Genomic DNA, 27,468 nt, shown 5'->3' on the forward strand with positions numbered 1-27,468 from the left:
GATCAAGAATATTTTGATCGTTGAAATTTTTCCTTGATTGCTTGATTTCACCTATAAAATAGCCTTGATTCTTGATCGTCTACCATAAAAGCCTCGTGTCGCTAAAGGTTAGCTTTCGAAGGTGCTTGATCGTCACTTTTTCAGACGTCTTGATCGCTTGATTCACTGTACAAAAGCCTCTTGATCGCTTGATTGAATCTTGATCCTGGTCGTAAGTGTTTCAACGGACAGTATTGAAGTGACTATCCCTTGCCGTGTGATCCTTGCTCGGTCTAACCCGTATAAAACCCTCCTGCCATGGCCAGTTTCCACTCTTATTTGGATAATGATAATTCCGAAGCCACCATGCGGGATGGTCTTGAAGAGTCGAAGGAACTGGAAGACGACAACCCTAGCGGCAACCTAATCGTCACGGTGAGGCGTTTTATTTTATTTTGTGACATAAGGGTGACAATTGTCACTCTTGACGTCTACTAAGTGTGCAAATTATCAAAAATAATCCATTCAGTATGTTCGAATTACGCTCCTCCAACATTCCTGTTGCTATATCTATGAATTTTGTTAGCATGTACGTGTGTGTGTGTTCCTGTGTCACCTAGCTAGGTGTTTACGCCTGCATATTATTATTAGCGCTTTACAGTGACCAGCACTGAAGGTCTGACAGCAACATGTGCTACAGCCTTAGGATTACCTAACCTACAAGGACTTAGACCTAATGACTTGACTTACTGACTGAATAAGGTGTAACAGAAAAGGGGCCAAAGTAAGGAAAAAAATCCCTCCAACCCCAGGATTCGAACTGCACACAGGTTTAATTTTTGTCGAAATACACTATAAAACCAGTGCTTGCTACTGTACTAGCAAAGTACTTTTGTTAATTTTCCAACTGTTTCAGGGTTTGGTCAACCGAAAATCATTAGCCAGATTTACTGGTAAATGTGTACTACTGTTTTCTTGTGCCAAGTACATTCAGTTACCTTATCTCACACAGGGGCAGATCTTTTGGAAAGGGAGGGTCTAAATGAAATGTGGGACACTACAGGGAAGACACAGCTTATAGTGTGCAAAGTGTGCCTTAGGCCACTCCGAATAAATTCTCTGTTTCCTGTCCTGGACTCAGGCATATTTGCATGCGGGCAGGTAGTCCATTTCCACTATTCCATTTTACGATTGGCACTGAGCTTTTCAAGCCATTATTTTAAAAAGCAGCATAAAAGCATGCTTAGGCTTGGCTTCCTCTTTAAGTTGCAAAAATAACACAAACGTGAACTTGATAGTATTGCTATCACTTTGTGGGCAGTGGACGGGAAACAGAGAATTTAACTGTAGTGACCTTAAAGCATGCCAACCTAGGGGGTCTGGGGCATGCCCCCATGAAATTTTTGAAAATTATACCCTCTGGGATGGAATCTGAGAAAGATTCCAGCATGAATCCATCACAAGTTTTTAGTCAACTGTTCTATTAGAGGTGACTGCTCTATTAGGGTATCTCAATCTTGTTAGCTACCTCGATTTTGATGTTATTATAGTGTACAATTGTTGATGGGCCAGGTTTCCAGCTATAATAGCCCTTCTGCTGAACTATTTTATAATAGCCTATACAGCAGCCCTGCACAGTGCACACCTATGTGTACTCAAATACGGTGGTGTAGTCGCTAGACAGGATCTCAGAATGCACTCAATGTAGCTCCATGCTGACAAACTCTGAATATTGAAAGGTTTATACATTTAACAGTACAGCTATATAGCTACTTAGACAACAGTCAAAGGAAAGCTACTGTTTGTGTTCAAGAAAATTTTGTTTGATGATACGCTCATTTATACACTTGCAAATGCAGCTAGCTTTGTACTGTTATACAACTCTCTAATATATATTTAATTGTGGGTTTTAATTAGCATGTAGGCTGGCCGTTGGGAGTAAAGCATTATATGATATAGACTGGTGGGAGCTATTTGCAGCTAAAAGTCACAAATAGAAAGATAAAACTTCACTGGATGGGATTTTCATGACATATACAGCACAATCGTCATGTATGCTAAAATGTTTGGAGGGGGCGGTGGAAGTAGTAGGGGTCAAGAGCCCCCTTTACCCACTCCTAAATCTACCACTGATACCACACTATGTTAGGTATTTAGTCTCCATGACAACAACAATAAAACACAACATTTAATAGTTATGCACTTGATGAGTAAATCACTGGGCATGAAATTTTGTTAATGTCTGTATGTACTAGTTAGTTCTCTGTCAGAGTTTCTTAACTTCCTAATACTTTATTGGTATTAGTAATGAATAGTCACTTAATTTTTAGGGAATCACTGTGTAGCAGCTCTTCACAGGAATTATAGCATAATTTTTCTCTGCCCATGTATACGTTACCTACGCCACAGGAGTATCAAGGTATCTTGCTTGTAAAGACTACAGTATGTGTTTTTTTTTTGTTGTTGTTTTTTGCGGAAATATGTAACCAACAATTTTCACATTTTTATTCATGAAATAGGTAATGGTAACATAACCTGCAATTATAATTTCACTAAGTTGCTTTTTTGTAAAAATATCAAGACACATGGTAGTCTCTTGGAATCATTTTTATACTGTATACACCCTCCACCTTCAACACCCCTCATGCCAAATTTGAGTACGATTTCCTACCGCAATCGTGAAATATGAGCCTTCAAAATTCAGCTTAATAACTTCATTTTTTTTCTTTGTTTAATGGGCTTGGTAGCTTAGATTATTCTTTTTGCATACTTTACAAAAACCATTATAAAAATTTAAATGCATTGCTCAATTTTCCTGAGCTTTGATACACTTTGAGAACATAGTGTGACACAATCATGTACCAAGTTTGGTGTTAATGGTCATAGAGCTATGGACAATTGTTTGCATTAAAATGTCCGACTTGTTGCAATGCCTATAGGAAAAAGATCCACGGCATCACATACACACCAGTAATCATAATATGCATTTGTCCACCTATCAAAGTGTATCAATACTTCTTCATCTTCTTCTCGTTTGTTGCAATGCCTAAATCACTTATGGGAAAAATCAGTATGTGTATAGGTTGACCATCATAGCTCAAACATTTTGTGATCTAAAAGAAATTGCATTGACAGCTATATAGAGTTACAAGGCAAAATCAATGAGTGGTAAATCACAGAGTCAAAACACTCTAATAGAACAGTTACTGCGGGGTTATTAATGTTGAAGAAGCAGCTTGCCAGTGTTCAATTCAAACCAAGGACCTCCATACTGATCCTTAACCACTGAGCTGCTGCTATCATGTCACTTAATTTCTACTTTACAAATAAAAGTTCTACTCTACTTCTAAACGTTCATATTTTCATACATCTACTAATGAAAAATCTAGATTGTTCTATGTGTGTTCTATTAGAAAAATTTAAAGCATTACCAAAGTACTGAGTCTCTGTAATACAATACTATTGCAACTTCTCTAGTATTCCATCGATTCAAAATTGATAGTATAGCCATTATGGTACAGACCGGCAGGGTAGTACACTATTATTCGTGCCAATTGTCATCATACTGTAATCATCATGATAAGTGCTAGCTAATGTAACTTGTGACAACAGGCTGGAAATCATATTCTAGCATTAAAGGTGCAGGATTTGCTTTGTTGAAAGTTGAGCAACTGCAACTTATCACATTTTGCGTGAAAAATTGAGATAATCAAATAGCTAGAACAGTTACTGCAAAGTCTTAATAGAAAAAAACATTACTATCGTGTATACTGTACTTAACTTGGAAGGAATTTACTTTACTATTACAAATAAATACAGGTACTACATACACGTTACAACTTTATACATATAAACATGAACAAGCAACACAGAAGTATGTCAGTATTTGGTATCAGATCAGTAGGCATTTTTCTGTATTGGTATGTAGAGAATAAGTTTGTCTTATATCATTTGTGGGTAAGAAGAACAATGATTTGAGTAAAAACAAACTTCAAAGCCAGTTTATGGTTGGCTTTGGGGTATATACTTAAAATACAAATAGAATTGAAATCCATGCAAAAACAGCCACGCTGTCTAAAAAGGGTGCAGCCTTCAAAAAGCTTGGGTGAAAAAGTTGTGAAATCAAGTGACAGCCATAAAATGGCTGCAATAATATTATTAATAAAGTTTATTAGTATCATTAACGTTATAAAATGGCTGCCACCTTGATTTCACAACTTTTTTCACCACTTTTTGAAAATTGCACCCTTTTTAATACAGCTTGGTTGTTTTTGCATGGATTGATAATTAAAGGTGAAGACCAAGAACAGGAGCCTATATAAGTGCCACGAGGTGCAAATAGAGCAATAGCTGTCATCATGATCACTTGAGAAATTTGTTTAGAATTTCTTTCCTTAAAAATTTCTGCCTATACAGTATTATTTTGCCACTTGAAGAGCAAGCAAATAGTCCTCTAAGACCGATGCTTATATTTACAGGCTTTATGAACAGCAATAGATGTTTACTTTAGTAGCATGTCCGCACATTGTCACTTTCAGTAGTACTGAAAACAGTATCACTTTCAGTAGTACTGAAAACAGAGACTGTGTAGATAGAGTAGAACACCTGTCCATAATGCTGTAATAATGTCTGTGAGAAATATTGAAATAGTACGAAAGGGGACACCTTGAAGTGGCTGGTACTTCACCAACAGTAATCCATTGCCTGAATACAAAAATGCTGATTATTAGGTAAGTGACTTATGAGGCTAAGATCTTTATTGTGTGAACAACTTGTAGTAATGCTCAGTACTCCATCAGCTTGGAGCTTCCCCACAATTAGAAATGCTACGTTTTAACAAGAGGAATGTATTATATGCGTGTCCATCACAACTCAAGAATTAGTAGAAACTATATGCTAATTAGAGAAGTGGGTATAGCTGGCAGCAGCACAGTGGGCAGTATATCCCTGCCACTTGGGATCCAGTGCTTCCCCAAGACCAACTTTTGCAGGCTTTTAAAATAGTTTGTCTATAATTTATTTACTCACATCATGCTAAAGAACAGCTATTATATATAACACATTAATGCTTACTTACTGCACATACTGTGCATACAGTAACACCCTGCATGGCCCTTCCAACCACTCAGCTGCTGTGACTTCAGCTGTTGACTTGCTTCATGACTACAGCTGTTGCTTCATGACCTCAGCTGTTATAAGTTCCATTATATACCGGTAGCTAAAAAACATGATTACTTGCTTCTTCTCCAGATTTTCGTGTATAAACGAGAAGTAATTTTTATTGTTCATTATTGACTAACATGTACCAAATCACTGCATTGGCAAGCTATATAATACTTATACCTTAGCCAGATAATTTCCTGCATGTGTTGAAACAACCTCTCAGCATTATAATGTGCACATGATTTGATGCTGTAGCCTGCATGGGTAAAGAACAGGGGTGTACCCAGACTTTTGGTGATGCCAGGGCCTAACTACATGAGACTGTAGCTAGTGGTGTATCTAGACTATCTAGTTAGGTAAGGTACAAGGGCAAAAAAGGTAACTGCCTGCTTACAATGGCATTGGCAGACCTCCACCAAATTACTGATATAGTGCATAAAAATCCTTTATTAATTTTATAACTTCATAGTTTGCTACACTGCTTCTCTGAATATTGTGACTGCTTTATTAGAAGAATTGACTGTTCTATCAGAGTATCCATCAATCTTGGTATTTAAAGTTATTGATGCCCAGGCCACCCTCTGGCTGCACCTCTGGCAAATAATGATACCAGCAGGGATGAAAAAAGAATTAATCATTTGCCTGGCTTAAATAGATAGCAATATGAAATTCAGGTCCTGGACATGGTCAGTAATAAGTTTAAAATATAGTATGCATTTATGCAAAATAACATACCATCTGTGAGACACAGGATTATTGTTTCCATCACTATCCATGGTCCACCATTGCTCTTCAAAAGATCAGAATAATCAAAACTTGCCATCAGGATATCCTACTGGTGGTCTACCAGGATTGATTAGGCACACTGGATCTGCATCTCCTGGAGTGTTCCCCTGAACTGCAATCAAGGCCACCATTATTATATTGTTTGCTTCCCATCACTGCCAGCATCACCTTTTGATAGCCCGCATCATATTTTTAGTTATTTGATCATAAGTTATGTGCGGTTGCCATGAGTTGCCATGTGCTAACGAAATGTCACTGTGTTAGTAAGATTTGGTACTCGCGTAGTTCCTTGGACAGTTATTGAAATTGTTGATGATTTATCTTTTGAACAACTACTTTTAAAGATAAAAGTGGGATGTTTTGAGTGTGTTGTACAGATGACTGAAGAACTGAGACTGGCTGTAGTGAAAGGAGTATTTGTTGGTTCGTCTAAGGAGAACTTGAGTACCGTAAGTGTTACTGCTTCTGTATTTGGTGTGTGTTCTGTTTTTGGCTCGTTTTAAAATACAAAGTACAAAGCTGATGTGTGCCCCTCTACATGTTTTCCTATCTTGGTTCCAGATACCCATCCAAATACATTTGTAGTCCTAATGCAGGCTCAGCGAGTTTTACACGTACAGTGTGGACTACCTATTATAAAAAACTGTTAGAACTAAAAAGGACAAGCTATTCAATGACATTATCAACTTTTCAGGATACAATGGATTGACCCTACTGCTCATAGGGCTGCTTTTGTCCAAAAGCTATGTAATGTGCCATGGTACGTATGTGGATGAACGCCATAGCACAATTTACCAATTCCAGAAGCTCTATAGTGCTTTACAGGATATAATACTCCTGAATTATCTAAGCACAGAAAAAGAACACTAGAAAATCTTAGTGCCACAGAGTTACGTGCTGGAGCAATGTCGTCATTACAAGAATATCTTTAAGCCAGCTGGTTTCAGCAACTAAGTTTTACTCAGTTACGATCATTTACAGATGCGCTTGCTAAAAGTCTCTTAGATTATGCTGACTTCCTTGCGTCAAAAGCTAAACATCAGGCACTTCACCATGCTGCTTCACATTCATCTAATGTTGAAGATTCTCTCAGCTCAGTTTTCCTTAATTCTGTCAATATGATCCCAAATTCATTGAAGATGCTTGATCTTGCAATAACAGAAAGGCCAGTGTATGAGCCAGTTTTTTGTGAGACAGTAGACAGAAAGCAGCAGTACAAGTATCTGCAAGACCTTAAAAGGGTCTTACAACATCTACAGTTCTAGCAACTTTCACAGTTGGGGGCAATATAGGAAATCACCACTTTATTTGGAGAGTCCTAGACAGCTTTAATGTGCAAGGTGCTCTGTCTGAGAATGAAAAGTAATACAATCTATCAAAGGTGAAAATTCCTCATTATCATGCAAGATCTATATTCCAAGATTTTATTAACATTTATGGTCACTTAACTTCTACAACTGCCCTATATGTTCTCAGAGATATTTAACTAATGATCAAAGTGCTTTGCGCACTACAGATAAAAAAGAAATTGACATACGTATTAAAGAAGCATTGGAATCTGAAGATCATGATATCATTGTGGATTTACGTGAATTTAATGGTTGCAAACCAAATCATTATAGAGTCTTCTGGGAAAACTGCAAATTGAATTTACGAGACTATACTGCTGTACATGAACATCGTCATGTTTCTGTGGTGTTCATGGCCAAGGCAATTTTTGTTAGAGACCTTATTGCTCAAGTAAAACAGTGTTGCCTAGATGGAACTCCTATATCCTCAGAAAGTTGGGTTTCAATTTCTGTCCTCTAAATCTGAGAGAGAGAGTTTCAAAATTGCATTGTGGACATTAAAGAGCAATGAGAGTTGTGCAGAAGCGACTGATGAGAAAGGATTATCCTGATTCTCACTATGCTGCTGCTTTATTTTGATATGAACATGAGATTGCCATTAGATATCGTGCTTAGTGTGTTTTTATTTATTGATGATAAACATAAGTGGTGAACCAGGCTTTCTGGTTGTTGCTACCGAGTGTGGCAGACAAGTAATGGTTTCAGAGAATGAAATAGTAGCAGCAGGTGACCATGATTTAACTAGTTTCCAGTGTAATTCTAAAAGTAGATATACCTGATAGTCTTGATGGATCATTTTATACTGGGCAAGTATATATTGCTCTCAAAGATGCTGCTTTTCAAGCATCCAGTTTACTACAACACTGTGCTGAAATGCATTTGTGACTGGGCCTGCAATAATAGGTCATGTGGGCACATGATTTTTGTCTACTTTTTCAAATTCTCATCACTCATAACTTTTTGTACCATTATTCCATGGCAATACGATTTTCATCTCTTAGCACGCATTTAGTTGGCTTTATGATACAAGTTACAGAATGCAAATATTCTGCTCCAGTACTGAGATATGAATTGTAGCATGACAGGGTGTAGTTTGTGCCCACATGCCCTATTTTCGCAGGCCTGGTCACATTTCAAGAAATGTGGGATAAACATGTACTCTCATTGTATTCAGATGGCAGATCTGACCATCGCCTAATCTTCATTTCAGTGCAACTCTCATTGATTGCTCTTTTAAAAATATTTTAGACATGCTGATAGCTTGTAGGACGGCTCCTGGACATTCATGGCGAAACCCTGTTGAACACATAATGTCTATTGGTAATTTAGGCCTCCAGTTTGTAGGAGTGATGAGGCAGAAAGGCCATGATGAATTTGAAAATTCGATTGTAACCAGTAAGAGCCTGAAAGATATAGAAAAACAAACACGATAGAAGATGTTTCAGCAAGTCTTGAACCCCCTATAGATCTTTTGAATGGCATTTTAAATGATTACAACTGAAAGGAGAGCTGTTTGAGTTATATAATTCTGCTTCAACTGAAGAGATAGAAGCATTTTGGGAAGTACTGTACTTCTACAAATTAACTCAACACTAAACATTGCAGGTAACACGAAAAAGTATATTGAAGACAAGCCTGTTCTTAAGTCATTACTGTTGCAAGGCTACACACTATTCATTCATTTCAAGTTAAAAAGCGTGGCAAAACAGAGTGCAAGCTCTGCAAGCCAGTTTGCATTCCACCTTCAAAATTTGAGAGTATTATGTTTTTGCCTGACCCCATACCTGATGTTGATGGGCATTACAAAAAATTTCTCGATGTTTATGTAATACTACTCTGAGGAACACAGACCATCACAAGGAACACAGACCATCACAAGGAACACAGACCATCACAAGTGATGGTCTGTGTTCCTCAGAGTAGTATTACATAAACATCGGGAAATGTTTTGTAATGCCCATCAATATAGAATCCCCAAAAAAGAGGAGTTTTACACTATGCAGCAACATGTGACAAATGTAGGAGTTGTAATACAATGTGAAGAGTGTGATATGTGGCGACTTTTGTTCTCATGTAAAAAGCTAAATTTGCAAAAAAGAAAATTGCTACAACAATTCTTAGAAGATGTGTCATATACACGTGGGGAAGTGATTTTTATTAATTTTAATTTTGCTGTGAAAACTTCACAAACAGAAGAATATACACAGATATAATATAATAAATAATGTTAACTATTGATTGCAAAATAATAGTTACTTAGCAGAGATTTGAATATGTCAGTGTTTTCCGCTTCAAAGATGTAGCGAGGTAGTACATTCCATTGCCTTGATGTTGATGGTATAAAGGAGATTATGAACTCCCTAGTGGTCTTGAAGGCATTTGTTTATAAGAAGCACAAAATTTTTTATGTTATGATACTATTGAAAAGCTATAGCTACATTATTCCTCTCCTGATTTGAATTGATTTGCTTTTTTGTGGGACAACAGAACTACCTAGTTCCATACCAGTGAACTGCTACCCTCAATGTAAACATTGTGCTTCAAAGCCAAAGATCAATCAAAGTAGCTAACTATACTTCTTCATTGTGTTCATCTTACAGATAGATATGTTTTTGTATAACCTATGGTTGAACTTTTTAAACATTTCCAATGTATACAATAATTTATATGATCAGTTTTCTTACTTTACTAAATTTTTATATTTTCAATCAACTGTGAATTTCACTTTTTAAAAATCTTTTTTTATAATATCAACTGCTTGTGTACTTCAATGACTTCTTTTTAACTATGTGCAATTGTTGATCGTCAACATTTTATAGTGCAAATATGTCAAATTGTCAATACATCACATTGCAGTTCAAAAGTACAGTTACATAAATTAGTCAACTGTGATCGGAATAGTATAACTAATAGTCAGTAATCACCCCCCGCCTGCCTCTGTGTTTGTTCCACTTGGTGACGGAAAACAAGCAATATAATAATGGTGGCCTGATAGAAGTATGGAACACCAAATTTAACAAAACGTATTCTCCACAACACGTGATTTAGTACAGCCAGACTGCAGTGTTTCAGCACGTGATCTAAATTACGTAGTCTTATAAGTCTCCTCTCCCACGCACAAAAGATGCACTTGTAAGTCTGTCAGCCTTCTACGCGCCCGGGCGTTTATCTAAAAATCGAAAAACACTTGGGTCTGACTACGCGAGACTAGGCTATGCATTGCAATCAGACATTAATTATGTATAGCTATGTGTGGTCCTGCTACTTTTCAGCATAAATAATCTACAGACTGAACGATTTTATCTCGCCACAAATTAGCTCATGCGCTAGAAACAGGATACGTAGTAGTAACTTCCGATAACGTGTAATTTCAATCTGCCCGTCTGATCCGTATAAAACCCTTCTGCCATGGCCAGCCTCCACTCTTATTTGGATTACGATAATTCCGAAACCACCATGGACGGTTTTGAAGAGTCGAAGGAACTGGAAGACGGCAACCCTAGCGGCAACCTAATCGTGAGGCATTTTATTTTGTTTTGTGACATAATTGTCGTTCCCGCACGTCTGCTAAGTGTCCAAATGATCCCCCCCATAAAGTAAAGTATAGAAAGCGTTATTGCAAGTTTTGTAAGTCCCTACTAGCTTGGTAATTGGTGCCACTCCCTAGTACTGCCCACACTGACGGGAAACACTGCAGCAAATGAAAAAGAGGCTGTCATTTCTTAGGATGTGAACACACAAACCCTCAATACTTGTGAATATTTGTAAACAAATCAAGTTTGCAAGTGGGACTGTGAGTGCAAGCAGGAAAGAAATCAACCCTCGCAAATAATCCATTCAGTATGAATTACATTCCTCCAACATTCCTGTTGCTATATCTATGACATATTGTCAGCCTGCAGTGTTATACCTGTCTGTGTGTGTTCTTGTGTCATCTAATAGTGTTTTATGTGATGCACGTCTGCACACTATTGTAATGCAGTCTGTACACAGGTTTATGTATCTAGAACCAATGCTTGTTACTATTAGCAAAGTACCTGTAGTAGTTTTTTGGCTGTGGAATTTGTTGCCAGATCTGGTTGAGCCATGAAATTGTAAACATTTGCTTCATGGTTAAATTTCTAACTAATTTTAGGGTTCGGTCAACCAAACATCATTAGCCAGATTTAAATACCTACAGTACATTTGCACTAGTGCCATACATCTGTGTCTGATTTTCTATTTTACCTGATTTCTGGCATTTATTTGTGCCACTGTTCTCTTGTGTCAAGTTGCCAAGTACATTCAATTACCTCATAACCACACTATGTTAGGTGTGCAGTTTCCATGACAACAACAGTAAAACATTATTATCAGCTGGAATAAGTCAGCATTTAACAGTTTACACACTTGATGAGTAAATCACTGGGCATGAAATTTTGTTAATGACTGAGTATACTATAGTTAGTTCTCTGTCAGGGGTTTTCTTAACTTCCTAACACTTCGCTAGTATCAGAGTATTTATTGTTGAAACTTCACCTTGTATCTACATTATCGACGAAGCATACCATCTCTGAGTCATTACAGTTCCTTAGCAACCCTTGTCAATTAGGTTCCAAACATAGACAAGATACATGTACAGTTCTTGACAACCTCATTAATAAGACCACCTTATCATTGAGACCATAAGGTGGCTGTGGTAGTATGGCATCACCACAGAATTTCATATTATGAAGCTACATCATGTGTTGTTGTTGTTTATGCTATAGAAATACTTTAAAAGTGCAGTGAAGAAATTGGAAGGTTTATTTAGACAGTGCAAGGTATACAATGTATTAGTTGTGCTTGTTCAGCATATGTATACAGTATTTGTGTTATTTTGTATCTAGGAATTATCCTCATTTTTGAAGAAAAGAGTTTTGGTAGAGAAGGAGCACCTTCGTGCACTTACAAAGTTGTCATTCTCTGTAGCAGAGGATAGCAGGCAACTGAAGTTTGATGGGTGAGTAACAGAGTAAATGATTGACCTAGTAAAATGCAATACTCCTAGTAAACATATGCCACTAATGATGATCAGATACTGACCCTGTGTTCTGATAGTAGACAACCTGTAGTGGTTTGTTATGTAAAAAGTACCAGTGTCAAACTGGTAAAATCGATAAATATAATAGAATGTAGGGGATGGATTGTCATTCACGTTTGGCAGTAACTTTTATAGGTAGTGTATTGCTGTGTAAATTTTCCATTTGAAGTCACTTAAAATGCCTGGTTTAAGGAGGTGGCCGTTCTATAGAGGTATTTGCTAATAGAAGTTAACTAAACACCATGTTGAAAGATTTATGGCTTAAAACGTCATACAGAGCTACACCTGTTAGGACAACTATATAGGTATATTCTGTCTCTCTGTTACAAAGGCTTCATTAATCTTTAGGATGACCCCCAAAGCTGTTTGTAGCTGTCTACTGCACTCATTTAAGGCTTGGAGTATGATTTCCATTTGTGAGAGTCCAATGTATGGGTGGGTAATGGGTGATATGGTTTATGTAAACAACCTAATTTAATTTTGTTATTATATTTAATAGTACTTCCTTATTTGGTATAGTATCCTTGTTGGTTTCCTTATATAGATTATAGTATGTAGCTACCACAACTTTTATCTGTCCATAATCTTCTTAAGTGTGTAGTGTGTGTGTGTGTAGTGTGTGTGTGTGTAGTGTGTGTGTGTGTAGTGTGTGCGTGTGTAGTGTGTGCGTGTAGTGTGTGTGTGTAGTGTGTGTGTGTGTGTAGTGTGTGTGTTGTGTGTGTGTGTTGTGTGTGTGTGTGTAGTGTGTGTGTGTAGTGTGTGTGTGTAGTGTGTGTGTGTGTGTGTGTGTGTGTGTGTGTGTGTGTGTGTGTGTGTGTGTGTGTGTGTGTGTGTGTGTGTGTGTGTGTGTGTGTGTGTGTGTGTGGTGTGGTGTAGTGTGTGCCTCCACATGCTGGATATGATAACACATCACTTCAGGCTTGTATATGACACGCCTAATAGCATCACCTCTGACTCTATCATCAGGAATGACCAGGGATCCCTTACATGTTGGAATAACTGTTGGACTGATTGCATGTTTGCTCATTATGCATTCTTTCTCTATGATGCTAACACAAGTAGGTGTGGTGACCTGCACTCTACGTTAACTAATTTTAAAACTCAGGTGATTATAGTATAAATGTATTTCTTATAAATTTACTTTAAGATGATCCATTCAAATCCAGATAATGATCCAGATGAATCATTTTACTTTCTAAGTTAAGATGACATAGGTACATACGTAGCCCAACAGTGAATGACCATATTAGAGGCACTGCACTATTACTCAACATGTTGTCGCTTTAAAGGCATTCAACTGTTTACTTTCATAATTCCATTCAATCTTACTACATACATGTACGTACTGTGTAATACTAATGCTAACTGAACAGTAGTGGTGTATACTAGAGAGTTTCAATAGTTACAAGTATTATACAAACACTGATGTTTGGTGTATGTACTACTGCACTACTTTCATAAACATACGTACTTAATACACAACACACACACACACACACACACACACACACACACACACACACACACACACACACACACACACACACACACACACACACACACACACACACACACACACACACACAAAGGTATGAGCATCCAAAGTTCCACCTGGACCTTTACCCGTATATATAAGACATGGACAGTTGGTAACACTACACAAACCGACATGCCCTAATTCACTCGTGTTGGAGGCTGTGCAGTTCATAAAATTGCAAATTTAGTGTGGTATCTTGCCTAACTTATTGATGAATGGGTACTGCAATTAAATATAGGTCAATCCATGAGGCCAAACTGTATGTTGTAAGGTGGCCTAAGTAGAACATACAGTGTAGGTGTGCATATAACCCACTTGACATGGCTACTGTATTGAGGTGGTGTTGTTAGAGAGTAGGTTTGTAAATGCTCCTCAGTACTGATCATTTCTATGCAGTGCTATTGGAGACAACTGGGAGGATTTGAAGGAACAACTGAAGTACGGTACTAACCATCGACAGGCTACCATTACATCACTAGAGACACAAGCTCTACAACCACTGAAGAGAACTGTCCTTGGAGAATTGGAGGGAAACTTCAAGAAGGTTAGGTGTTGCTAATGGTGTTGATGATACTGTACTGTATATGTAATGTGTGTACTTCTGTGTGTAGTGTGTTTATGTCCGATTATGGGACATCTGGTCAGAGTACTGTCCTATATATGTTCAATGCTGTTATTATTGAATAGAATCCCAATTTTCAATCAGTTGGCATAAACTGGAGGCAACAACTTTTGCATGTGTGTGTTTGTATGTGTGTGTTTGTATGTGTGTGTTTGTATGTGTGGTGCTACATATCATAGACTACAAGTTTTCACTTCACTGTTCATTAACAATATACATTTCTTATTCATGTCTGTGATTGTAAGCTAGAGCATATTTTATGGGCACCAGCTCATATTTCATCTCCATTACAAAGATTGACAGTATCACATTTCTGCCACAATTTGCAGTATTGTGATAATATCCTATAAATGCGTATAGTTTCCCCGTTTGCTGCCAACATGAAGTGCATGATTACATGTTTAAAAACACTTGTAAATAGAACAAAAGAAACTTGAATAATGCAGAGCACTTTATCTTTCTTTAGCCATTTATATAAACCCTGAGGCTGATTTTGCAGGGGTTACCCCCCCCCCCCCCCCCCCCATGGGTTACCTATTGCCCTCCCTAGATTTACATGTATACCTAAATGGAAAGGTTTAATTGATCCAAAAGTTGTATAATCGAATGGTCAATATTCAATGGCATCAATAAAATTTCACCGTGGATTTACAGCTAAATTTTCGCATGCCCCCAGAATCCGAAGTGGCTTACTTCACACCCCCAGCTTAATATTCTGGGTTGAGCACTGTATATTATTATGAATATTGGGGGCTATATATGTAAACATGTCCATATTATTCAGTATGTGTCTATTGTGTGTACATGTGTAGGTGACACATGAAGCATCACAAGTGATAAGCGGCTACAACACACAGCGACTAGCTCTATACAAAGCCAGGGAAAAGTACAAGAAGTGAGTCATGTTGTAGAGTGAAACTTGTCCGTTCATTAGATGTGAATCTCAAGTAATGATGTATGGTAGTGTGCAGATAGATAGGTGATACAGTAGAGCCCGAGTATTATGGACACCTTGGGACCAATCAAAAAAGTGTCCTGATTATCTTAATTTCCATGTCAATTTGTGTTAAGGCGTAAGTTAATTGGGACCTTGACCAAATAGCCCTTTTTCACACAAGGGCTAAGGAATGTGGTGGTTAATAATTGCGATTGTGCAACATCTGGTGTCCTTTAAAATGTACTGAAGCCTATGGGAGTGAGGTAAGAAATCTTCACGGGAGCCTAAACTTTACCGTTTATTCTTATTATGAGAACGAAATTGTAATCTTCAGGTTGTTAGCATCACGATGGTATATAGTTTGTGAAGATTTGCTGTGTTGTAAAGCGGAAAGAAGCGACTTTAGCATGGCAGAAGACTCTAGTGACTTTGTTTTCAGCATCTGGAAAGTATACTTAGTGAGATAAACTTAGTTACTACGTTTCTACAAGGCTGGAAACAACGCTATGCAAAATTTTATCGCTAAAATAGGCGATTTTTCATTGCTGTGATTCTATCAATACTAGGCGATTATTTCGCCCGTTACAGTAGGTCTAGTAGCCATGTTTTGTTGCCTAATGATCCTCTATACTTATAAGAGTAAAAATACCTCACTTTAGGAAAGATGCAGCCTTTAAAACATAAGATATCACTACCATTTGACACAAGATCGCTGATTTCTCGATCACAACACAGCATATCTTTCCAATTTTCACGTCATTGTTGTAGTATAGTGGCTGCTATAAAAGTGCGTTCTTATAATAAGAATAAACGGTATGGTTTGGGCTCCCGTGAGTTTAAAGAATTTAGTCCCATAGGTTTCAATACATTTTAAGGCCTCCCAAAGGACACCAGATGTTGCACAATGTGTAATAAATTAGTATTCATTACCATAACGTGAATACTTTAGCTTGCATGGAAATGGACTATTATGTGATTTAACAGATTCCACTGTACTCCGTCTTACCATTTACATACATGCTGCATTCAAAACAGAACTCAATGAAATTCATTCAAGGCAGGTCTACTGTACCTACACTGTATAACCAAAATATCCTGTATCTCCTTTCTATGTTAAGAGAGTGGCTGATCACTTTGTATCAACAAAGAGGTTTAGGCAGTTACTACACAGCAGCCTACTGTGATAGTCTACAAAGTAATACAGTCCATACTGTTATGTATTAATATGTACATAGACCATCAGATCCAATGGCAGATCCAGGTTCCCCCACCTTTGTGGAGTAGCTATTTATGCATTACAGCTAATTCTTTTGATTGAAATACTAAACCTTATGTCAGGCCACGATCTCAACCATTTATTGCAAAATCATCTGAAACCAAAGTCAGATCTCCTGTCAAACAACCAACCAGCACCTTCGTCTGTACTAGGCGCATCTAAAAATAATTATACACTAAGGGTGTTTGGCACACTCATAGCCTTGTATACAGCGTTAAGACTTCACAGCCATCTGCAAAGACCAAACTACTAAAAATCAGCCACCCACACCTTAGCCTGTTTGTGCCCCTCTCCTTGCCAGCTCCTGGATCCGCCTCTGAGATCTCAGTAAAATGTAATGACCTTAATTCTGAACTTATTTCAGTGTATGTTGGGGACCTATGTACTAGAGCTTGTAACGTTTCAATTTGATTTCCACCGGTCATTAATGTGGTCTCATTATATACTTACTTTTTAGTGTATTTAGTAACATCATGTGATGTCATTATGTGTAGGTACTGTAGTGAGTGGGAGGCCACACTGATGACAATTTATAATGAACAAGGAGAGGAGTGGATCCCCAACCCTCGTAGTAAACTGTTGGAGAAGGAGGAAAGCTTATTTCAGAAAACAAGAGAGGTGTGTATGGTACTATCTATGTATGTATATGGACTGTATACAGGAGTGTACTAGGTGGTTTCCAGATATGGTAGTGAGTTATGGGTACAGGTGTCTAGGGCATAGCTCCCAGCCACTGAAAAATTTAAAACATCAAAGTACCTTTAGACTTTAGTATGAAAGTATATGCCTGGTTACCTTAAATCCTTAGTTTCATTTATGGTTTATATCTAGTTATGTATTAGGGCTGAGCGATACTACCGTTTTAGCGATATATCGTGATATTTTGAAAGTATTGATATCGCGATATTTTGTTATTAACTATCGTGATACCATGCCTGTACAATACCGTCATTAAAAATGCAGTAGTTGGCTAAGAATCCTTGTAAATGGTAAAGTCCACCCATCTGGTTTCCCCTGCAGAGAGGTGTGAACACCTTAACAACCTCAAAGCATGTGTTACAATAACTGTTACTGTAAACAAGGATGATAGTGGCTAGTTTGCTATCACCTATAAGGACTTTCTGCAGGAATGCTGAGCAATACATTATGTGGCACCAGCTATGATTGACTTATTTGTAAGTATCATGAACTATTCAGTATCGTGAATAGTGACTTTAGTATCGATCGTGATACTAAAATGGCAGTATCGCTCAGCCCTACTATGTATTGTAGTGATCCAATTTCTCCCAATGAAATGAACAATTCATAGTCTTATATACTATTTAATACCCATTTTATTTTCTGTTACAAATGTTCTATTAAAGTATTTTGGCTGCTCTATTAAAATCTTTTCAAAGGGTTTTTCATGCATACTCTTGTTCCACTTTGAAGAATCAATGTTAAGTTTCCTATAGTACTGTAGCTATATTTACATACTGCCTTGTCCTGTTCTATTAATTATTAATTCTTTATGATTTGTGCTTGCTGCCAAACTAAGATAGTCTGGTGGTCTTGCTGCAACCCACAAGTTCAAATTTCAGAGGGTGCTTGGGAATCTGCTTAAATACGCCCCTGGTAGAAGTGTCTGAATTGATATCATTGGACGTTTTACATGCCTTATTAACACTGGTAGTACTTCATTAAATATATGGTACAATTATAAAGGAAGGTCTTAGGCTTGTTTCTAATATTTCTGCTACATTTCTTGTTGTTTGTTACATACAGCTGTCAATGTGTAATTTTGTATACCCCTCAGGCACTGATGTACCACGCTGTACTCACATAGGATTGTTTAATTACTAAATACTAAATGGCATAGACTGTATTTCTACTGTGTAGCAAAGTCATCCACTGAGAGTTAAAAAGGACTTTCTTTAATCATCAAATAAAATTTAGTTTATGGTATACAGTGTAGATACTTATTGTCAGTCACATAGTCAATACACTTATCATGTTTTGTTTTATACCATTTGCGTAACTAGGCAACCAAGGTAGCAACCTAGTCATTCCACTCTTATATCTCATCCATTAATATTTGTCCTTGTTTACTATAAAGTTTCCGTGTCTATAGCTCCGTGATGAGTATGTCATGGCTGTGGAGACCACCAATTGGCTACAACATGCTGTGTTCACAAATAGCATGCCGGAGCTGACCCAGTCACTATTCAATGTTGCTAAGGATGTTGTCACTATATTGACTGGAGCACTGCAGAGTTTTGCTTATGTGGAGACAATCCTAGATGGATCAGCAAAAAATGAAGACACTGTATGTTTGAAATACTGTATGTGAATTGTTTGTGTATATATGTGTCTCTTATAGTACAGAAGACCCTCAGTTACCTGACCTTAGTTTATCCATACCCTCATTTATCTGAAATTTGAACCGACTATTGTACATAAACCAGTTAACCCAAATGATTCACTTATCTAAACACCTTTATTATATTGCTTGAGACCACATTGAGGTTTGGATAACCAAGGGCCCACTGTATAGAAAAATTGCGAAGTTTGACAACATGGGATAAGATAGGCCTTATGGATGTATATGTACATTATTGGAGATATTTGGGGTAAGGTAAAATAAGGCATTTCAACTTGGAGCTTAGGCCTCAACCAGTGCATCCTTATCCTACTTTCCCAAACATGTAACTGATGTAAGTCTGTAGTGTCTCGGTGGATACTGGAATGATTGTAATGATGTATTATAAAGTCTGAGGGCACCTCAGTCGCTGGCTATATAGCAATGTGTCCTGCATTCTTCACACTAATATTAAAATGACCATTTTGTTAGTGTTTCCCGGCATTTTTTTGTAAACATATGTTAGCTGCTTTTTTTTGCAGCTAAATAGACGAGTTTAACCATCTATTTAGCTGCAAAAAAAAGCAGCTAAATAGACGGTTTAAGTAAACAATACCTAACTACTAAACGATACTAGTCTAATTCTTACTATTCACACTGGCTAAACTCGAATCTGGTGGCATGACAAAACTGGTTACCACAATCGAACATAAAGGTTAGTATTATTTAGAATACATTTGTTTTATTGAGTCATTGTCTAAGTGGACTATAGTTTAATCTGGGCTAAGATGGCACCAGACTAGTAAGGTGTATAAGTACGTTTATATATATATGTGTGTAGACTAGAGTTGTGGCCACCCGCGTTGGCTTTTTCGATCGCCATTGGCTGTTTGTAAACATTGTACGTATTGGTGACGTTATGACCCACAATCGACCTTTACATGTCAGGCTATAAAAGAATTCGAGTGATCTGTGAAGTGTCTTTCCACCTATTAGGTGAGGTGTCGTAGTGGTCTTCGCCACCGGCACTTGTGGTATGCTGCACAAAACCGCAGCCAGTGCAATATCTGCATATTGCACTGCGGTCGGTGCATTATAACTTATAATGCACTCGTTGTGGTCTACAAAACCGCAACCAGTGCGTTATAAGTTATAATGCACTTGCTGCAGTCTGCAGCAGTGCAATATACAAATTATTGCACGGCGGTGCCTTTGAACTTCCCACGCAGAGTGGTACATACAAATATATATATATTATTAACTCTTGGTAATACTTTTTCTTCATCAACATTCTTGTTAGACAAAGAACACTGACATACGGTGTACAGTTACAGTATCTGAGCTTTTGGTTAACTTAATACCAAAAAAGATTGTTCTATTAGAGTAGTGATTGTTTTATTGGACATATTTTTTTTCGAAAATATTGACGATTTAGCACTAACTTTACAGTTATGGACTTTTCAGTGATCCAGACTCCAGGGAGCTCAGGGAATACAGTGGAACCTCAGTTATCTGGACCTCATTTATCTGGATTCTTGATTTACCGAACTGCAGAAATGACTGCTCTATTAGAGAAGTCACTGCTCTATTAGAAAATACTGATATTTTTAAACTTTTGATTATGCTATATATTTTAAGGTTGTTTATACATAGTTTCAGAGATACGGAGACTAGGCCTGCGCCTAATATGCCGGCATAATTTTGAGAATAATAGGTCACCAATTTCGTGAGAATAATTCCGGAATAATAGGATGGTTACACGCATAATTTTAGAATTATCGGACGTCCACGGGAATAATCGTCGGAATTAAGGGGTATGCCTCTTCTTGATTAGCTAGCTAGAAGAAGGAAGTAAGCTACTAAGAATGATAGCCGATAGCTGGCATTATTATACGAGTGCTGGCTGAAATTTAACTGCATGATTATCTGCAATTCTGAAACTTGTACATCTCATACCAGTGTATTTCTTTAAGTCTTTCTACAAACATATTGATGTCATTATCTACTGAACTTAGCATATAGTTATAGCTATAGCTTTAATACACTGATAACTGAAAAACTATTCCTGATAGCCATTTTAAGCCTGTTGTAATGGCAGTTATAGCTATAGCTTTAATACACTGATAACTGAAAAACTATTCCTGATAGCCATTTTAAGCCTGTTGTAATGGCTATAACAATTATGTATAAGGTGGAATGCTTCAATTTTGGCTAGCTATTAATTAATTCTGACAAAACTACTTCTTATATCAGCATCTTGAGAACTAAGCAACTATAGCTAAAGAAACTAAATGAGCATTATTATGGAATAATAGGCTAGGTACAAGAATAAAAAAAGAATAATAGGAGAAATTTTTGGGAAATTCTGGAAAGAATGATAGGTAAAATTTTGGGCACATTAGGTTCAGGCCTAACGGAGACATCCCTGGTCCCATGGGGTTCGAATAACTGAGGTTTCACTGTACTTATTATTATACAAGGCTGTTAAATTATTGTATTTGGTCTCCTTATTGTAGGTGTCCTCTCCGTTAGCTCAACTCGATGCAGAGACATACACTCTCAAGTACTTGTTTGGTGGAATAGAAATGGAGAAAGTACTGCCTCCTTTTCAGTTTGAGTATGTCGAGCACCTTCTACAAGATGAAGCAGCCATTGTACATACCAAAAAGGTGAGTTCACATCACGATGGTGTCTTCTGTGTGAATTAAAGAGATATAGTATGCTGCCTTATGTTTGTGCTAATTCTGATAATTACTTGTCTACTATTCTGACACTATTAAGCAGGTGGATGCTTTAGGAAGACATGATCGAATGAAATGTTTAGATACCATGATTTGCTTTTTGCTTCTTTGTAAAATAAGGAAAATTATACAAAAAATTCTTAGACACAAATTGTTTGCTGCATAAAGTTTCCAAGTATTAACTGTGTGACTTACTGCCTTTAGCTTATACTGTAGCTATTGGCTAGCTTTCATCTAAGGCACAGTAAGAATTAAGAATGTAGCTATGTAAGAGTGCTTCACTATTATGGGAACAAGTGTGTGTGCGTGTGTGTAGGTGTGTGTTTACAGTTTACTTTAGGATTTGAACGTAATTAATAGGAATGTCCATTTTGACCTTTAGCATTCACACTGTGTGACTGGGCCTGTGAAAATAGGTCTGGTGGGCACAAACTACATTCCATCACATGACAGGTTATATTTCAGTACTAGGATAGAATATCTGCTTTCTGTAACTTGCATTATAAAGCCAGCTAGATGTTTAAATGGCCATACCATTATAAAATAAAAAGTTATGAAGCAAGAAAGTTTGAAAGGTAGGCGAATTTTATGTGCTCACGTACCCTATTCCTGCAGGCCCAGTCAACTATTTATTGTAGTGCATGTGCTGTTCATAGGGTCCTCTGAAATCATTGTTGATTGTTCTAATGTAGTAGATACTGATGGTATGATGTTGCCTGACCTTTCTTCACTACAGGTACAGTATGAGTGTAGAGCTGCACTAAGTGTTAATGAATTATTGGCAGAAGGAACTGCATTGGCACATAACATTGGTAAGTGTTAAGTGCATTATGTGATGTTAAGTGTATCACATGACTGGAATGTGTATCACATGACTGGAATGTGTATCACATGACTGGAATGTGTATCACATGACTGGAATGTGTATCACGTGACTGGAATGCTTTGTTGTGGGAACGTGTGAGTGTAAGTGAATTGTTAGCTAACCAAATAAAATTATAAATATTATTTGCTTTGTTTGATTATTGATCCCTCCACACAAACGTTTCCTAAAGTGTTCCCCACAGCTGTGGTTTCCTATTATGTGGTTTCCTATTATGTGGTTATGGTAGAATGTGGCAAGTAAATTTTGTGCACTTTTTGTCATTTCTACTAACTCTATGAAAATTTGACAAAGCTTAATGTTTGATTATGTACTGAATCCCTCACAAATATTTTGCTCAATTTCCTACACCCTGTCCATTGAGAATTTCTGGCCATTATACTGTATGCATACAAATTTTCTAGGTACGTAATTTTCGTGGATCAACAAATTTCAGGTTTTTTCATGGTTTTATTATGAATCGAAGATCACACTGAGGCTACCTATTCCCTCGAAAATTTGTATGTATACAATACAGTGTACCGTAAGTATTAGTTAAAGCATTGTCACAAGTGCTATGCAAACAGTATAGCACAAAAAGAGTAGGTGAGAAGCAAATATAGCACAAGGCAAAGCCGAGTGCTATACTTCATCTTGAGACCACTCTTGGAGTGCTATATGTACTTTTGTATAGCACAAACAAGGCAGTGCTTTAAAGAACTTGCAAGTTTTGAGCTGGGGCTTGAGTGAAACACTGATGCACGAAACTATTCGAGACTCACCAAGCAAGTCTTCAATGAAACAGTCAACTTCACTCTGGATATGGATGTACCTTGAAGACCCTCTGGAGTGCTTTTTCCTCCACCTCTATGGTGCTTTCTTCTCCTGTTAATCCAGGGACGTAGGGAGGGGGGCTCCAAGGGGTTCAGGACCATCCCTGTAAAAGTAGATTTCTGAGTTTACAGCAGGACCCTAGCACACCATTTGGTGTGAAAGGACAAAATGAATGCGAAATAGTGTATGGCACAGCACAACATTCTCAGTGAAGGATTTACAGAGGTAATGTGAACCCTCTTGAAAATTTGTTAAAAGATTGATATACTCTATTAGAGCAGTTGCGTATATACTCTAATAGGGCAGTCACGTTAGTACACTTTAATAGAGCATGGATGTAACTATCCATATGGTAAGGTACTTCATTAGTGGAGTTTTCCATCAGACATTCTAACACTAAATGCAAAACTGAATATGATGATATAGCTTTGGTGTGCAGTGTTTAAAGATATAGACCTCCAGTAATTTATCACTTGGGCATACAAAATTAATCCATGCTGCATATTTGTAGTCATAATAATTATTTTGATTGTAAGTCATTCCATTTGTATCAGTGGATTCATGGTTCCAATCCTATACCAGTGGGATAACTATCACTTACAGATGTCTAATTGTGACTGGATTTTGGAAAAACTATCCAAATCGCACATTAGAAGTTTTGAGATTAATGGTTTTAAAGAATTCAAGCCAGCATAACTCTCCAAGGATAGCAAGCACGCGTATGAAATTTACACTAAAGATGCATCAATCTCTTACCTTTCAGACCACTTCCAGTACTTGTAGCTGCTTGTAGAGTTTCCACCAAATAAGATAGAAAATCTGAGCTGTTGGACGAGTGAAGTATTATCACGAGTGCTCACAAAGGGGTGGAGGGTGGCGGGGTGGGCAAGGGTTAGACCTCAAAATGGAGGCAGACCACGATTGGAGTCCAGAGACGAGATTACAGGGCTGTGCTGGCTCCTTAGTGGTTGATATGTAGCAAAATGCACAGAAAAAATGTCAGGCCAACATTGTCAGGCTGTCCACCAGTAAACCACTGATTCTTGCCAAGCCAGGTCCTTCACTAGGCCTAAACCGCCATTCGAGCTCTACACCCCTCCCCAGAAAAGATGTCTGTTGAAACCAGCCTCTAGTAGTTTGAGTGGTACTGAGTGTCAAAATTACTAGTACGATAGTGTAGCTATTCACTGTAGGTGTTAGTTTGATTTTGCCTGATGTGTGATTTGGATCAGTTTTGTAAAATCTGGTCTCAATTTATTATGTGTCTATCATGCTGTCTGTTTCCACTAGGTAGCTATATCTAGTACTAGCTTCATCCCAGGGGTACTTATATGAATTAAAATTAATGTACTATTTTTTCCATAAAATATAGCCATTTACTGAGTTTTGATTCATTAAAATATTGAAAGTCTGTCAGTGGTTGGGGGCTGTGCCCCCAGACCCCCTGCTTATGATAACTTAATACTGCTGTTTCAAAAAATCCTGACTACGCCCCTGTTATCGTCCTTGTCGTCTCAATTTTAGGGCTGGGTGCCGCATAACTAATAATCTTAAGCCCATGCACAGTACTATAACTACCTTGATAAAGCACTGTGGTCACCAATATAGCACTGTGGTTGCATATGTAGTGTTGTGGTTATGTAAACTGTTCTGTATGGCAAATATAGCACTATTTTTTGTTTTGATGTTTCACCTCAAAGTTCTTTAATTTACTTCGTTTTAGTGCAAAATTGATAAAAGTGGTTTATGTGTAAAACTATTTTCATATTATTTACATGCAATAAATTTATACAAGAGCTCTATTAGAATACAGGGATACAGTGCTCCCTTTATTATTCAAACCCTTATTATCCAAACACTTGATTATCCGAACAGTAGTAATGACTGCTCTATTAGAATATTTGTGTAACATGTATGTTTTAATAGAGTATTTGAACAGGTCATAGGGCTCTATATAAATAAATGGGCTTTGATTATCCGAACTGTTTGATTATCTGAACATGTCTTGGTCCCAAGGGGTTGGATAATTGAGGGAGTACTGTATATTTCAATCTTTGCAGCTCATGTACTGTACAGTTCTCGAATGCTTAATGTGTCTTACTTGAAAGCCAATGGCTATAATGGTAAAGGTGGTAACCACACAACTTAATGCTTGGAAACTTTAGCTAGTAAGAAACAGCTAGTTGTGTAAAAATAGTTGTGTGTAAAATATTTACATACACTTTTTGCATAAAAACAAAACAAATTTCAGGTATTAAGGTGATGAAAATCTTTATGCATTAGTTGCGACTATTTTTCTCTACAGGTTTGGCATATAATTTGCCCAATCCCAACCTTGTCCAGGTTTGCATTGAATATCTGTCACGGCCACAGGCTCTAAAGGAAGAAGGATTGTTCCGTGTCCCAGGAGATGTAAGTATCATCCGTAAATACCATGCAGCGTATGTGACTGAATCAGAACCAAACTATCAGCTCCTACGACAGACTATTATGGAGGAGCTGGACCCCAATAACATCAGTGGATTATTGAAGTTACATATGAGAGAGAGGCCACTCTTCTCAATGGACACATACACTGCTATAAAGGAGAAGTATGATGGTATAGAAAATCAGGTATGGAGTCACATTTTACCAATTGAATATTATGTATACAATTGTGTTGTTTCAGAATGTGAGTCTACTACCTAACATCGTGCTGGAGTCGATTAACCAATCAGAGTGTGCCATGTTGTCACAGCTTGTGGGGCTGTTCTGTCTTATCATCGAACACTCTTCTGAAAATAGAATGTCTCCTCAAGCCTTGTCCCTGTCTTGTGCACTGTCTTTCTTCCCACAGTTCACCACCAATGAAGCTACCACCATCATGTCATATTGTATTGAACATTCTGACTACATTGAAGCTAAGCAAAAGCCATATTGTGTAACTCCTGACTTACCTGAAACAGTAAATAGAATAGAAAACTGATTTTTAAAGTTCAACAGGATCATTTTATGTGTTGCTATGTTATAATAACTAGGCAGGTACATTATTGTGTTGCTATCTCTGCATTCAGTACAAAACTTTGTATACATGATGTGTACTGTGCTTATGCTATTATGTCAGGTTTTGCAGATTCAGTTACACATTTCTGTTACTGTAATAATGTAATTAGGCCTACCGTAATTTGCTTTATTTTCATCCAAAAACTATTTTCAGATGATTTACGTAAATGACTGCTCTATTAGAGTAGTTTAATCTTATGTAAAAAAAAAAATTGTGTAAGAAATTTTTGTTCAAGTTTTGCATACAAAAATTATTTACACAGCAAAAAAAAAGTAGCAAATACAGTATGTCCTATTCTACACACATTTGTTGGAGATGAATGTGCAGCAATAAAATGTTGGTAAGTAGCTAACTGTAGGATGTATAAAAGTTTTATCTACTTAGATTGAAGTTCTGCCCGAAACCAGAGCTATAATTCTGTACATTCTATAGTCACAGTACGCTATAATGCTGCAAGCCAGTATTACATTAGATATCGTCCACTCAGATTTATCCTGCCAACAGCTAACATCAGTTATCACAAGGGTTAAGTTATTTTTCTAGAGTTGCTATATCCCCTCATGTTATGACAAAGACTTTGTAATTAACTATTAGAACTAGTTGCATGTAATCACTTCCTCCTAATCCTTTTTATCTTTACATTTTCTATTGGATGTAATCAGCATAAAATGTGACAGAATTTACAAAAAAAAAGTCACATCCAATTTACGATTTATAACTTGTGATTGAAAAAAGCTTGAATTTTTTTCCGTAGTGAGCACCAACATACCAGTAGCTTAATGCATATGAAGGAGGAAATTTCAGCTTTGTATATTATTATGTTGCTTAAATTAACGCTATGTTATAGTCTTGCAAGTTCTTGGAATGGATGTGTAATTATCTACATGTACTACAGCCCTATCATGGGACCTGGTTTATAGAATTCAAAGTAGCATAACA

At 37.3% G+C, this 27,468-nt stretch overlaps 1 protein-coding gene across 2 annotated transcripts; it reads left to right on the forward strand.

Annotated features, from left to right (window-relative positions):
• The first annotated feature begins 210 nt into the window (after positions 1–210).
• Positions 211–26,607, forward strand: LOC136252781 (GTPase activating protein homolog 1-like). Of its 2 annotated transcripts, none has more exons than XM_066045346.1 (11): positions 211–414; positions 12,026–12,079; positions 12,146–12,258; positions 14,273–14,420; positions 15,311–15,393; positions 17,206–17,329; positions 18,822–19,016; positions 21,566–21,718; positions 22,527–22,602; positions 25,792–26,099; positions 26,155–26,607. In XM_066045346.1, the coding sequence occupies exons 1-11, from the start codon at positions 298–300 to the stop codon at positions 26,449–26,451; spliced, it is 1,668 nt and encodes a 555-aa protein (XP_065901418.1). In that variant the 5' UTR covers positions 211–297; the 3' UTR covers positions 26,452–26,607. The 2 variants fall into 2 exon arrangements, with proteins under 2 accessions (XP_065901418.1, XP_065901419.1); XM_066045347.1 differs by lacking the exon at positions 211–414 and adding an exon at positions 10,610–10,793.
• Positions 26,608–27,468: the final 861 nt, after the last annotated feature.

The sequence above is a fragment of the Dysidea avara genome, chromosome 4 (genome assembly GCF_963678975.1).
Source record: "Dysidea avara chromosome 4, odDysAvar1.4, whole genome shotgun sequence".
Taxonomy (NCBI): Eukaryota; Metazoa; Porifera; class Demospongiae; order Dictyoceratida; family Dysideidae; genus Dysidea; species Dysidea avara.